A 15917-nucleotide genomic window follows, 5' to 3' on the forward strand; every position below is an offset into this window, starting at 1 on the left:
TAAGAAGTCTCACAACACCAGGTTAAAGTCCAACAGGTTTATTTGGTAGCAAAAGCCACTAGCTTTCGAAGTGCTGCTCCTTCATCAGGTGAGTGGGATTTCAGTTCACAAACAGGGCACATAAAGACACAAACTCAATTTACAAAATAATGGTTGGAATGCGAGTCTTTACAGGTAATCAAGTCTTAAAGGTACAGACAATGTGAGTGGAGAGAGGGTTAAGCACAGGTTAAAGAGATGTGTATTGTCTCCAGCCAGGACAGTTAGTGAGATTTTGCAAGCCCAGGCAAGTTGTCGGGGTTACAGATAGTATGACATGAACTCAAGATCCCGGTTGAGGCCGTCCTCATGTGTGCAGAACTTGGCTATCAGTCTCTGCTCAGTAACTCTGCGCTGTCGTGTGTCGTGAAGGCCGCCTTGGAGAACGCTTACCCGAAGATCAGAGGCCGAATGCCCGTGACCGCTGAAGTGTTCCCCAACAGAAAGAGAACACTCTCGCCTGGTGCTTGTCGAGGGGTGTTCATTCATCCATTGTCGTAGCATCTGCATGTTCTCCCCAATGAACCATGCCTCGGGGCATCCTTTCCTGTAGAGTATCAGGTAGACAACGTTGGCTGAGTTGCAAGTGTATGTACCGTGCACCTGGTGGATGGTGTTCTCACGTGAGATGATGGCATCCGTGTCGATGATCCGGCATGTCTTGCAGAGGTTGCTGTGGCAGGCTTGTGTGGTGTGGTCACTGTTCTCCTGAAGGCTCGGTAGTTTGCTGCGGACAATGGTCTGTTTGAGGTTGTGCGGTTGTTTGAAGGCAAGAAGTGGGGGTGTGGGCATGGACTTGGCAAGATGTTCGTCTTCATCAATGACATGTTGAAGGCTCCGGAGGAGATGTCTAGCTTCTCCGCTCCGGGGAAGTATTGGACGACGAAGCGTACTCTGTCTGCCATGTCCCGTGTTTGTCTTCTGAGGAGGTCGGTGCGGTTTTTCGCTGTGGCACGTCAGAACTGTCGATCGATGAGTCGAGCGCCATATCCTGTTCTTATGATTGCATCTTTCAACATCTGGAGGTGTCTGTTGTGATCCTCCTCATCTGAGCAGATCCTGTGTATTTGAGGGCTTGTCCGTAGGGGATGGCTTCTTTAACGTGTTTGGGTGGAAGCTGGAGAAGTGGAGTATCGTGAGGTTATCCGTGGGCTTGTGGTACAGTGAAGTGCTGAGGTGACTGTCCTTGATGGAGTTAATTTTAATCCTTCCCAGTAGCACTAGCAAATCATTTCACAAGGAACTCAGTCCAGGCTCTGGCAATTTAAAAAAAATATTATTTCATGGGATGTGGGCATTGCTGGCAAGGCCAGTGGTTTTCTGGTCATCCGTCATAGCCCTTCAGAGCCACATTCTTGATCCGCTGGTTCTCTGGTGAACCAGGCTGCTTGCAACTTCAGTATCATATTTGACCCCAAGATTAACTTCTGATCACAAATCTGCGCATTCACTAAAATTGTCTATTTCCACTTCCATAAATTCCCCTGAAACCTCAGCTGTTGACATCCTCATCCATGCCTTTGCTTTCTCTAAATGTAACAATTCCAATATACTTTTGCTCACCTCCTACATTCTACACTCCAAAACTCTGAGGTCATTCAAAACTCTGCTGCCTGTGTCACAACATATCATAAGCCCTGCTCACCAATCATCCCTCTCCTCACTGCCCTACATTGCCTCACAGTTAAGGAATATTTCAATTATAAAATTATCATTCTTGTTTTCAAATTCCTCCATGGCCTCGCCCCTCTCTATCTCTTCATTGCCTCCAATCCCACAGCACTCTGAATATCTGTGCTCCTCTAATTCTGGTCCCTTGAGCACCTGCAATTTGAATTGCTCCATTACGGGTCACGTATCCTTTATCCATAAATCTGAAAACCACACACATCTAAAAAACATGTTTCTTTGATTATCATTGACTTTTAGCGTAAATGATCAGGGCAACATGACCCAAACCGACAAGAACCTCACTGACTGCACCCTCTGTTTATTATTCAGTGGTACATCTTACATTTCTAGCCACTTTATTTACCTTAGACTATACAACCCCAGCTTTGACCATTGTAATGTAAATAGATATAGACCTAGATACAATATTTGAAAACCAAAATGATCTGAAATCCAAAATGCATTTGGCCCCATGGGTTTTGTATCAATGATATTTGACCTGTATTGGTGATAATGCCTTCAATCACCAAGGCCATAAGCTCTCGAACTTAAGACCTTCCCTAGCTCTTTACCTCTCTATCTCTCTTTCTTCCTTTAAGATGTATCTTTAAAACCACCTCTTTGATCAAATTTGCCTTAATATATCCTTTTTGTGGTTCGGTGTCAAATTTTGTTTTAAAACACTCCTAAAAGCACCTAGGGATGTTTCATCATGTTAAAGATGCGATATAAATATGCATTGTTGTTAAGTAATTCTTGGTTTACCTCCATTGGTTTGCTGTTGTCAGGTTGAGTGGGTTAGGGATGCTGCATGTTGCAGGAATTAGATCGCACTTTGTGGATAGGGGAATATAGGGCGTTGTAAACCAGGAAATTCTAAGTCAGCATATAGAACGAGGGAACCTGAAAAATTAGGAGAAAAATGCCCTTATCCAGAGGGTTGTCATCAAAGGTCGTGCACCTCTGTACCAGTGTATATAAATCAGAAGTGTTAAAGCTGTAATGACATGATACCTGACGCTCACATAAAATTCTGACAGTCGTAGCATTTCAGTAAGTCATGTTCATTTCTTTTCATCTATAATTTGAAGGTTTGACATTCTCAAAGATAACACATAATCCAACATTCAGGTCAATGAGCACATTTTAGCTGTCTTGAACTCTAGATGTTTGTTAAAGTGACATTTTCAGAGCATGTACATATTCTCTTTCAATTTGGCAATATACCCTCGAGGTAATGTATCTTCATTCTTCTAGAAGACATATTGGTCACTTAGCAACATGAAATGATCATTTTTACAACATCTAAAATTGCACATACATTGCTTTAATTACAACCGTTGTTTAAGTGAGCAAGTGCTTGGCTTTTTTCAACTCTGACTCATTGTATGATGTTTAATTTTATGGTTTAGTTCTTTCATAAAAATAACTGCAATGGAGAAAATAGTTCTGTAACATTCTGACACTGTGAGCAGAATGCTGCATTGACAGCTTAATATAAAAATAACATTAACAGAAATATAGTTATTAATCAGAATGCCAATTGACAGATTTTAAGTTTATGGTTCTGTCATTGTACAACATCACAAAAGTATTCATGTTGCAACCTAACTTGGTTCATTAGCAGTTCAATTTTCCTCAATTTCTTCATTTTGGGAAAAAGATAGACAATAGAGTTACAATGAGGTTGATTTTATTCCGTTTAATTCCCAACAATTGGTTCCAATGCCGATTTTGGAGAGTTGGGCAAATAAGCTAAGAACCATTTTAGCAGCTGCTGCCCTATTTGCACTTGACGTATATTTGGTAGGGTTTCCTCCATTACAGGGCAGAATGGTCCCCTGACATAATCAGAAGCATTTACATGTTATGGGAAAGACATGTATTATCATGCACTTACACAACTCACTTGTGTAGAAATTTACCATATCATATACATCTGAATAATAACGTCCAGACCAGATTCTGCACTTTCCTTTCATTTCTGGTACCTTTCAAGCATGCTCTCCCAAATAATTTAACAAGCTCCCTTGTGTGAAATGGATTGCTTTTTGTAAAAGTTATCTAGATGTCTGACAGATGTCGACAAACATTGCCATGCTTCAAGGCGCTTTACATTGCACAAGATCGATGTCAGAGTTATACCTTCAGCTGCTAGTCAAATGTAAACCTACGTAAGGGTGTAAATTTGCATTGGGTAGGAGCATCATACAGGCAGTAATGAATCAGCAGTCCATTTTGCACTTGGTCCAACTGTCTTTTTCATTGACCTTCAAGAAGTGATAGCCAAAAATAACCTGGAAAGATTGGCTTTTGGGTTTGATGCCAACCCACTTCTCACGCAACTTGTTCACTCACAACACGATGAATAAACTTTGAACATGTAACCAGACTCTTTTATCACTCAGCAATGTTAAATGGTCATTGAGATTGTGGTTGATGAAATCACTGGCTCGGAAATGACCCATCTTCGAACCATACTTCCCTCCAGTTTTATTAGAAAGCCAGAGAAAAGGCCAGTTCTCCACTTTTTTGGCCAACACAGAAAGTTTGAGCCTTACGTTGTTCAAAGGAAATTTTACAAAGCTTATCATTTTAATTCCGCTAATAATTGTCCAGCCTGGAAAACTAATACATGGATTTGAAGCTGTGTTGATCAAATCTACCAATCATAAATCAATATTAATTACTTATTCATCAGTGTTACTGCTCCAGTGAAATCTGATCAAGTAAACCGAGTTTACTCCTTAAGTTTAATTAATGTTCTACGGTTAATGTTAACGCCGTGGGCTTCTCTTTTCTAAGGACTGAAAAGTCTCGGGAGATTGTAGTCAATCAATTGGGTGATATTGATTGAAAAGCGCTGACACCTCTTCAAATGCATTTTATATGTAATTCATGTTGCAGATGCTGTGATTTAATGTGTTAAAGGCGTAACCACGAGAAAGAACGTAAAGCATAAACCTCCGGTAAACCATATTTTAAATTGATTCATCTTGGGTTTTTTTAACCGATTGTGTCTGGTGTCATTGTCACCAGCGATATGTCTCTGTGAATGTTATCCGACGTGATAATTAGCAACATGACAGCAAGTGGAAAGTGGGGCGCTCGGCAAGCTTTTCTAAATCCCCGGCATGACATTGATAATGTGAGGATACATACATCACTGTCAGGGCTAACTGTCACGCAACTCTCCTCTTTCGCGGGGCCTCATCAATCCATCATCCTTTTAGCTCTTGACACCTCGGCAGACACATCTGCAGCGGTGAATGAGAATTGGAGAAAGCCGCCTGTAGCGGGGAATACAGATTTAAGTATCTCAGGCTGAAATTTGTATTTTTAATATGAACACCAATTCTCCTGCAATGAATCTTCATTGGCTTTCCACCGTGGGGAATACTCGGGTCTTTGCTAAAAGTACAAAGTTTTTCTTTGCACCACAATAAAGCACAATCATATCTCCTTAGATTTCTCCACTGCCCCAGAAAAGACCGCGTGTGCCAACATTCATTTTTGAACGTTGAAGAAGAGTTTCTTTTAGGTTTTTTTTCTTTGTCTCTGTCTCCCTGGATAAATGCGATTTCTAAAGCAAAATTTGAGAGCTGAATGAAACTGATGCTTTAGCTGAGCCAGCTTTAAGATAAATTGCTATTCTCTGCATAAAGATGATCTATTGGAGAGATTGATCACTATTTAAAACATGTACAACTCTATAAAATCCTTACAAAATGGATGCTGTTTTCCCATCACCTCTTGTCGTGGGCAGGCTACTGGCATGATGAAGTTTTAATCTGACTCCCAGTGAAGCTAAAGTTGCCTTTTTGCTTGTACGCCTATCAATCGCGCAATCACCGCTAATAGACAAGTTGTTGCATCCATTTACAGTCACTGTATATAAAATAAGTGGAAGGGAATGAAACATTACGGCCTTTCTCGTTACAAGAAAACTCGTGTCTGTGAAAACAAACTGCTGCAAAATATCACCATGTCGAATTTCTGAAGAGATTTCTTCCGCAAACTCTCAATGGCTAGTGCTGACCGTGTGGTGTACAACCACAGTCCTTGTTATTGATAAGAACGTGTTGAGAGCTTTTCATCATTCTGGACACATGAATTTACAAATTAGGAGCAGGAGGCGGCGATTTGATAAGATCATGGCTGTCTGCTTGCGGCTTCAAGTATACATTCCTGTCTACCTCATCTAGCCTCTGACTCGCTTGTCACTCAAGAATCTAGCTAACTCGGCCTTAAAGTATGGCTCATGTTAATCTTTGTTTGTTCATGCAATCAAAGGCCACTTGATTAACAAAACAAGTGGTTAGAATTCTATAATAAGATCACCTCTAGAAATTATAATCGTACATCAGAAGTGAAGCCGAGGTGTGTAATTAATATGTTAAAAATAAACATATTTGCGACCTGTTATCAAACTAATTCATTAGATCAGTTCTCTGCATTACTCACATGCCAGGAAATCCTGGCACAACACCGACGACTAAATTTGCGACTTAAAATAGCAGCAATCGGCAATTTATTCGGTTACTTTCAGTACATGTAAATGACCAGAGCAAAGTACTGTAGAAAATGGCATTTAATGTTGTAACAATACATCAAAGGCTTAGATTGTAACGATAGGGTGGATGTGTAGCAGCAGTATGTTTCCAGTATTGTGTGTCATCACACAACATTCAGCATGTCCAGCAGGGGTGAACAAATCCAAAATATAAACAGGGAGATGTCGGAAGTACTCAGCAGGTCGGGCAGCATCCGTGGAGCGCGAAACAGAGCTAACGTTGGGGCTGGATGGCCTCTCATCGGGCTCCTGAGTATTTCCGGCATTTTCTGTTTTTTATTTCAGATTGTCCCAGCATCCGCAGTATTTTGCTTTTGAATGAGCAAATCCGATTTTTTTGCAGCTTATTCTATTTCTTCCCAAGAAGTGCCCATGCAGAGGTTGTCGGATGTAATGCACTGTTACTTTAAGCCTTGCGCCACGAGCTTCATTCACCAATATGCCCAACACGAACAAGCGCACGTTCGCATTCAGTACAAAACAAACTGGAAGAGAATGTAAATAACCATAGACAAACTGACATTGACAGGTAAACGCCGTTACATAATATCTCATTTATATTCCGAATATCTCATCCATGTCACTTAATCGGGATATAAAATGAAGCCAGAAAAAGTGCTGTATTTATTATTGTTGCCACCGTGTGCTTTCCCACCGTCCAGTTTAATATAAATTTCATCTCCAGAGTCCAGGTGAAGGACCACACTGTTACTGGCGTAATCGTAATTCTGGTCGGCGTCCTGGGCTATCGCACTGGCACGAACCTAAACAACAAAAAGTAAATCAAACAAATGATTACTGATCTATTCAGTCAGATCCGCATTCTTCTGATCTTGGGACAGAGTACTGCCAACTCAAGAAACTGTTCTAAAATGAAAGGCAAAGTTATATTCACCTCTAATATGGAGAGGGAGCTAAGTCAAAAATCGATATTTACAGCACAGAAAAAGCCGTTCGGCCCATCGTCAAACACCTATCCATATTAATACCATTTTCCAGTACTTGATCCATAGCCTTGTATGCTATGGCGTTTCAAGTGCTCATCTAAATGCTTCTTAAATGTTGTGCACAGTAAGAAGAGTCACAACACCAGGTTAAAGTCCAACAGGTTTATCTGGAATTACGAACTTTAGGAGGACTGCGCCTTCATCAGGCGAGTAACTGAAAGCTCCTGAATGTTGGACTTTAACCTGGTGCCTTACTGTGCCCACCCCTGTCCAACGCCAGCATCACCACATCATTCTTAAATGTTGTGAGGGTTCCCACCTCTACACCCTTTCAGGCAGTGAGTTCCAGATTCCCACCACCCTCTGGGTGGAAAGGTTTTTCCTCAAATCCTCTCCAAATCTCCTGTCCCCTTACCTTAAATCTATACCCCCTGGTTATTGACCCCTCTACTAAGGGGAAAAGTTTCTTGCTATTTATCCTATCTATGCCCCTCATAATTTTGCACACCTCAGTCCGCTCCCCCCCCCATCCCCTCCCACCCCTCCCCCAGCCTTCTCTGCCCTAAGAAAACAACTTAAGAGTTTTAACAACACCAGGTTAAAGTCCAACAGGTTTATTTGGTAGCAAATGCCATTAGCTTTCCGAGCGCTGCTCCTTCGTCAGATGGAGTGGATATCTGCTCTCAAACAGGGCTGTTTGAGAGCAGATATCCACTCCATCTGACGAAGGAGCAGCGCTCGGAAAGCTAATGGCATTTGCTACCAAATAAACCTGTTGGACTTTAACCTGGTGTTGTTAAAACTCTTACTGTGTTTACCCCAGTCCAACGCCGAAAACAACCCCAGCCTAACCAGCCTCAAACATTCCAGACCAGGCAACATCCTGTCGAATCTTCTCTGCACTCTCTCCAATGCAATCACATTAGTGTAACCGAAAGGAGCAACAAGTTCACCAGGTTAAACTCTGATCTGCAAACCAGCGGGAATAGGTAAATATAGAATACATGGTGGAATACGTTTCTTTAGAAACACCATCTGGGTCAATGAAATGAGCAAACTCCAAATTAGTTTCACTCGGAATAGTTTCAATCTGGTTCTTTGCGACTAATTCTCATGCTCGGTTCCTTGTGGCTGCTGAGTTTTCCTTCCTTAAATCAGTGTTGAGCAAAATTGCCGAACACAATCCCAGAAGGTTGCCGCAAGCTCTCACTCACCTGGCCGTTTTTGCAGAGGTCAGCCCACATGCTTGTCCCGTCCCCTCCTCTCATGAGGACGTGATACGTGAAGAAGTAGATCCCGGGCACCGCACACGTGAACTTCCCACTGGTGGAGTCGTAGTAGTTTCCTAAATTTGTGACCACGTCGTCAAACTTCAGAACTTCGTATCCTTCGTGGGGGCTCTTCAGCCCGACATAAAACGCGATCTTGGGGTTGCTGAATGCGGTGCTGCTGAGCGCTCCTGTGACCGGACCCCCGGAGGCGCTCACCCCGGGCAAGCCAGCCTTCACCAGGTCGCCCCTTTCCCCCGGGGGCCCCCTTGGACCCGGTGGACCGGGTTCTCCCGGAGGACCCCTTGGCCCGGGTTTTCCTGTCCGTCCGGGTTCCCCTTTCGGTCCTTGGATGAAGGGCGGTGGAGGGATGGCACTGAAATCCCGCAGAACCTCCACGGCCGTGCTGCTGGCTTTAGGGTTGTAAGGATCACAGATCATCCGGCATGTTCCCAGCATCTCATAGTGAGCAGCTACTCTGGAGCTGTGGACCAGCACTGGGATCAGTACCAGAAGGAAGAGCACCATGGCGATACACAGCAGTGCCGCGATCAGACGCTTTCTTCGGAAAATCCCAGTAGCCAAATCCAGTAATTCTTTACTTTTAGAAGTAATGGTGAAAGCTTATGTAAATATTACCTATATATATATATATATAAACAGGAAACTACCAAGTAGCAGTCGACACACTGCCTTAAATAAATATTAAGGGGGTGGAAAAAATACTTTCTTGAACCGAAAGCTGGGACCTCCTCGGGCTCTCGAGTGGACTGCCAGCTTTACTTAGCATCAGCCCTGTGTATTCAGCATGGCATTGACAGGAGCAAACCTGCAGCAATCGCACAAGATGGACTGCAACAAAAAAAAACCCACTGACGTAACGAGGCTAGGGCAAAGCCTAATGCAATGTGGATTAATCACAGATCAATATTCACACTCTTAAAACCAAACAAAAGATTTATGAATAAAAAATCACCCAGCCGAGGTGCTGCGGATCAGAAAGCTTCACACAGGTGTCCTTGGGAAGTTTCCAGTCTGTTCAGCCACTACACTTAATCGGTCTTTCCAAACTCTTGGCTGGATTTGATTTCCAGACACACTGCATCTTTCAATTTGGTTTAGTAAGTGATGACTTCTACATTAAAAAATGCCATCAGCATGAGTAAAATCATTACAGTATTAAGCTGATCCTAATGCAATTCTGATTAAATAATTTATCTGGGAAATTAGTTAAATAACCGACAAGATTGACAGACCAGGAAGTGGAATTGGAGAAATAAAAGCATTTCCGAAGGTATTGGTAAAAGGTGGCATACCTTTCTGAGTTTAAGTCGCACCTGTTGCAATGGGCCTCAAGTTTCTGCATTCTCTTAACTGCCTATCCCCAATAATAGATTGAACCAGTGATGCACAACCTGGTGGTGAGATGGTGCAAGAGAATGGGGGAAACCGAGTCTATACTCAGTTCAACTTTACTTTTAATCGCATTGCAACTGGAGCAGCACGGTGACAGAATGGTTAGCACTGCTGCCTCACAGTGCCAGGAATTCGGGTTTGCTTCCCGGCTGGGGTCACTGTCTGTGTGGAGTCTGCACGCTCCCCCCGTATGTGCATGGGTTTCCTCCGGGTGCTCTGGTTTCCTCCCATAGACCAAAAGACGTGTTGGTTAGATGCATTGGCCAAGCTAAATTCTCCCTCAGTGTACCCGAACAGGTGCCAGAGCGCAGCGACTAGGGGATTTTCACAGTAACTTCATTGCAGTGTTAATGTAAGCCTACTGGTGACACGAATAAATAAACTCAAACTCAACTCGGCCACTCTCACATGCAGTGCTGCTGCGATGATTTCTTTCAATGGTCATTATTGGATTGATAATCAGCTGCCCGCTAACATGATCAAATGTATCAAAATCAGAAAGTAACCTGTTCAAAACTCACCAGCTTCACTTGCATAATGAAAATAGAATATGCTGGGAATATTCAGCAGCTCAAGTAACATGTGGAGAGAGAAACAGAGTTCTCAACCTGAAATGTTAACTGGATTTATATTCCACGTTTCCAACAGGGCAGTATTTTACTTTTGTATCATAAGACATAAATGTCTGAGATCATGTACCAACTGACTCAAGAACAGCTTCTTCCCTGATGCCATCACACTTTTGAATGGACCCACCATATATTAAGTTGATCTTTCTCTACAAACTATCTGTGACTGTAACACTATATTCTGCGCCCTCTAATTTCCTTCTCCCCTCTGTAAGGGCGGAACGGTGGCACAGTGGTGAGCACTGCTGCCTCACAGTGCCAGGGACCCAGGTTTGATTCCCGGCTTGGGTCATTGTCTGTGTGGAATTTGCACGTTCTCCCCGTGTCTGCGTGGGTTTCCTCTGGGTGCTCCGGTTTCCTCCCACAGTCCAAAGATATGTGGGTTAGGTGCATTGGTTGTGCTAAATTGCCTCTTAGTGTCAGGGGGACCAGCTAGGATAAATACATGGGGATAGAGCCTGGGTGGGATTATGGTCCGTACATAGGATTTTATGATTCTCTGATTCTATGATTCTATACTCTATGAATGGTATAGCATGCAAGAAACAATACTTTTCACTGTATCCCAATACATGCAACAATAATAAATCAAATCAAATATTTAGACCTGCACCAGTGGAATTTATCACTTCTATTATTTGATTGTGTAATAACATCTTTAAGGATTATAAGCCTAACTATTGTACAGTTATATTCATATAAATATACCCTGTGGTGGGAGTTAAGATATCCCACATATTTTTTATAATGTTCCTATTGTGTCAGTTACACTGCGGAACACCATTATTCTTACCTCTTTATCAGTGTTAAGATTTAGTGTTCTCTGATAGTTGTGCCAAAACCAACATTTAAACCTAAACTGAGTGCCGTAACCAATAATGAGCTCACCTCCACATTGGCACAGCTTCATGGGTCTATGTGCCCCACCCCATCATGCATTCTGCCAGCCAGAGCATGAGATTTCCCAACTCCACCCAAGCCAGGAGTGGAAATCCAGGCATAAGAGTCTGCCCACAGTCATCACAGATGCTCTTGTATTGTCCACAGGTGTAAACATTTTTCATCTTCTTCCTAGTAGAACAACCCTTCCATCTTTAGTAACCAAACCACCCAAGTTTATTAGAAAAGCAAAATACTGCGGATGCTGGAATCTGAAACAAAAACAGAAAATGCTGGAAATGACTCGAAATGTTGGCTCTATTCTCTCTTGTGTGGAGATGCCGGCGTTGGACTGGGGTAAACACAGTAAGAAGTCTCACAACACCAGGTTAAAGTCCAACAGGTTTATTTGGTAGCACAAGCCACTAGCTTTTGGAGCGCTGCCCCTTCATCAGGTGAGTGGGAGTTCTGTTCACAAACAGGGCATATAAAGACACAAACTCAATTTACAAAATAATGGTTGGAATGCGAGTCTTTACAGGTAATCGAGTCTTAAAGGTACAGACAATGTGAGTGGAGAGAGGGTTAAGCACAGGTTAAAGAAATGTGTATTGTCTCCAGCCAGGACAGGTAGTGAGATTTTGCAAGCCCAGGCAAGTTGTGGGGGTTACAGATAGTGTGACACACTCCAGAGTGTCACACACTCCAGAGTGACACATTACAGAGTGTCACACTATCTGTTGATTACCTGTAAAGACTCGCATTCCAACCATTATTTTGTAAATTGAGTTTGTGTCTTTATATGCCCTGTTTGTGAACAGAACTCCCACTCACCTGATGAAGGGGCAGCGCTCCAAAAGCTAGTGGCTTGTGCTACCAAATAAACCTGTTGGACTTTAACCTGGTGTTGTGAGACTTCTTACTGTCGATTCTCTCTCCACTGATGCTGTCAGACCTGCTGAGACTTTCCAGCATTTTCTGCTTTTGCACGCAAGCTTATTGTTGGGTGGAATTCAGAACAGGTCACATGACCCCATTCATTCCTCCATTTCACCCTAAGTTCCCAAAAGATACAATTTTATTTTGTATTTATAACGTATGTTTCAATGATATCACCTCACTTTTTTAAACTCCGGAGGACATAGGCCCATATTTTACTCTATCTCTCCTCCTAAGACAGTGCTCTCATCCCAAAATCAATTTAATGAACCTTGGTTGCATCCCCTCTCAGACAAGTATAACTTTGCTTGGAGACCAGAATTGTACATAGTACTCTGGGTGTGATTTCAACAGAGAACTAAACAATTGCACAAGACTTCCTTACATATCTACTCCAACCCTCTTGTGCCAAAATATAAAAAGCATTGGCCTTCCTAATTGCTTGCTGAACTTTAATGTCAACTTGCTGTCATTCACATACAGTGACATCCATATCCCTTTGTATATTAATATTAACTGGCTTCTCACCTTTTAAAAAAATTCTGTTTTCCCACTCTTCCTCTCAAAGTAGACCATTTTAAACTTCTCTGCATTATATTCCTTTTGTCACATTCTTATCTAGTCTTATCTAAGATATCCATTTAATTAATCTGTCTAAACTTGTTTGCATTTGCAATCCCTCACAGTTTATTTTCACACCTAGTTTTGTATTATTAGCAAACTTGGAAACATTACACATGCTTCCTTCATCTAAATCATTGTTATTGTAAATAGCTGAAGTCAAAGTATTAAGCTCTGTGACATTCCACGAGTTACACTCTGTCATCCCAAAAATAACTTGTTTATTCCTATTCTATTTGCTGTCCATTAAGCAATCCTCAATCCATATGAATATATTACCCCAATCCATGTGAACTCCAATCTTGTGTAACAGCCTTTTACATGGCACTTTATTAAAGCCTTCTTGAATTACAAATTTACTACATCCACTGGTCTCCCTTATTTATCTTGTTAGTTACACAATAATAGCAATAACAATACAAAATTATACCTTTATATGTATCTTTGTCCTCAGATGCTTCCTAGAAACATTGTAAAAAGGTTATGGCGCTGAGGCAGGTAAGGAGATATTAGGTTAGATTGCCAAAAACTTCATCAAAGAAGATTCTCCCAGCCCGCTGTGCTGCTCGAGTAGCACAGCGGGCTGGGAGACATCAGCGGCGGCCGTTTTGCGGGATTCCCGCTGGGCGGCCGAGCCTCTGCGTGTCTCCCAGCCTAAGTTTTTCAGTGCGAACAGATTTGCGCTGAAAATCAGTGTGGCAGCGATTACCATGCATTTCCAATAGCTTACCATATCATTAGCGGGTTCGGGACTGAATTCTCCCCCTCCTGCTAGCGTCTCCCACCACTCCAGCGTGACGACACGCTGGCGGCGTTTACAACTGCTCTATAAAAGTCGGGACCTAGCGTGGCAGCGCTGAAGAGGAGCAAGGAGGTAAGTGTTATGGAGCTGCAGGCCCCGGAGTTCAGGGAAGGGTGGAGGCAGGGCCTGGAAACTTTCTGGTGAGGTGGGGAAGTTCCTGGAGAGCTGGAAGCATCATCCCCAGGCCCAGGATGTTCCATTGTTGTCCCTGTGGGGTGGTGTTGGGGACTGTAGGAAAGGGTAGGGAAAGGCACCATGTGCTGCTTGAGGGCTAATCAGTTCAGGCAGCTGGTGCTCCAAGCAGGGGCGCTCATGTTAACACAGAGACTCATACTGCATGTACTCTGCAGTGAATGGGAACCCATTATGTGATAATTAGGAGGCTGTCCTTGCCCCTTGTGCCTGACCTGCAACATATGCCTGGAAGGGAATGCTGTAGTAGTACCCATGGCAATGGCTCAAGGGTGCACAATGGCCATGCCTGCACACCAACCTGCATGCACTCCCTGCCTGCCATGGCCATAATGCCAATGGCAGGTGACCTTATCAGGTGATGCATGGCACCCCAGATTGTGTTGTGTTGCCAGCATCCACATGTGGGGACACTGGTCCCAGTGAGGGATTGGCGGTGGGGGAGGGTGCTGGGATAGTCAAAAGCAAAGATATGTATCTATTTATCGCTCTCTCTCTCTAATCCCTACCTTGCAAATGGATTTTGGACTAATAGGTTCTATGATCCTATGATTCTAGGTCTGGAGCTGGCCATCATGGTGGAGCTGCTAAGGAGGAGAAGGAGGCGGCTCAGGAGGCAGAGGGAGTAGCACAGCCATTGCAGGACCAGCCAGCGGCAGAACCTACAGAGAGAGGGCAAAGGGCTGTCGGTGAGGCCCACGAAGTGGGAGCCCAGTCTCCTGAAGGGTGGGGCGTGGGGGTCAGGAAAAGGAGGATGCAGAGACAGAGACTGTACAGGACAAGGCCATGTGTCGGCGCTGGTCCCACCTGCGCTAGGAAATGGTGCGGCACCTGTGGCAGACCTGGCACCTCAGGGGAGTGGAGGGCACTCATTCCCAGTGGAACTTAAGGTTGCTGTGACCTTTAACTTCTACGCCAGGGATCGTTCCGGGCACCCAGTGGGGACATCTGTGGCATATTGCAGGCTTCTGCACACAGGTGTACAGATGCCTTGTACGCCCGGGCAGGCCGGTACATCCATTTTGATGTTGGCCAGGTGCAGCAGGAGGCCCGGGTTGCAGGCTTCACTGCCAGAGCTGGAATGCCCCATGTGCAGGGGCTGGGGATGGGACACACATCGCCCTGAGGTCCCCGCGAGGTAAGGGGCAACCATTTATCAACAGGAAGGGCTTCCACTCGCTAAATGAGCAGATCATCTGTGACCACAGACTGACCATTGTGCAGGTGTGTGCACGGCACCCAGGGAGTGTCCATGACAGCTATGTCCTCAGGCATTTGGACATCCCTGGGCTATTTGAAGATCAGCTCAGGCTGCCAGGATGGCTCATGGGGGACAAGGGCTACCTGCTGAGGTCATGGCTAATGAGTCCAGTGTGGAGGCCTGAGACCGAGGCGGAGACCCGTTACCATGAGGCCCACGCTGCCACTCGGTCCATTGTTGAGCAGCACATTGGCCTGCTGAAGATGCTGTTTCAGTGCCTGGGCTGCTCTGGGAGTGCCCTCCAATACAGCCCTGTGCGAGCCTCCCACATCATCACTGTGCGCTGTACTCTGCACAATATAGCGCAGCAGCGGGGAGACCACCCGGAGGAGGAGGAGGGGGAGAAGGAGGAGGAGGAGGAGGGCCACGTGCAGGATGTGGAGGAGGTGCTGTTCAAGGTAATGATGAGGGTCCGGCAGGGCAGCAAGGGATGCTTTAATTGCAGCAAGATTCACCTAGTTGCTGCCGTGCAATGTGGCGGCTGCTACACCATCCTCCCACCACACCGCAGGAGACGCTGCAACTGCGCCCCACCCCCACCCCCCACCAAACCCCAAGCTACCCCCTCAACCCCCTGACCCTTCCCCTCCCCCACCCTCTTTCACCCCACCTCCTGACCCTTCCCCTCCCCCACCCTCTTTCACCCCACCTCCTGACAATTCCCCTCCCCCACCCTCTTT

At 44.5% G+C, this 15917-nt stretch overlaps 1 protein-coding gene across 1 annotated transcript; it reads right to left on the reverse strand.

Moving 5' to 3' along the window:
• Positions 1 to 6867: 6867 nt before the first annotated feature.
• On the reverse strand, positions 6868 to 9047 carry c1ql2 (complement component 1, q subcomponent-like 2). Its single transcript, XM_078229167.1, has 2 exons — positions 8445 to 9047; positions 6868 to 7047 (listed from the first exon to the last, which is right to left on the reverse strand). The coding sequence occupies exons 1-2, from the start codon at positions 9024 to 9026 to the stop codon at positions 6868 to 6870; spliced, it is 762 nt and encodes a 253-aa protein (XP_078085293.1). The 5' UTR covers positions 9027 to 9047.
• Between the last annotated feature and the right edge of the window lie 6870 nt (positions 9048 to 15917).

The sequence above is a fragment of the Mustelus asterias genome, chromosome 14 (genome assembly GCF_964213995.1).
Source record: "Mustelus asterias chromosome 14, sMusAst1.hap1.1, whole genome shotgun sequence".
NCBI classification, from domain to species: Eukaryota; Metazoa; Chordata; class Chondrichthyes; order Carcharhiniformes; family Triakidae; genus Mustelus; species Mustelus asterias.

Excerpts from the sequence above, each read along its gene's own strand:
- c1ql2 (XM_078229167.1), bottom strand. The coding sequence starts at position 9,026 with ATGGTGCTCTTCCTTCTGGTACTGATCCCAGTGCTGGTCCACAGCTCC. Across the intron at positions 7,048-8,444 it reads ACCTCTGCAAAAACGGCCAG|GTTCGTGCCAGTGCGATAGC; the intron begins GTGAGTGAGAGC and ends TTTGTTGTTTAG.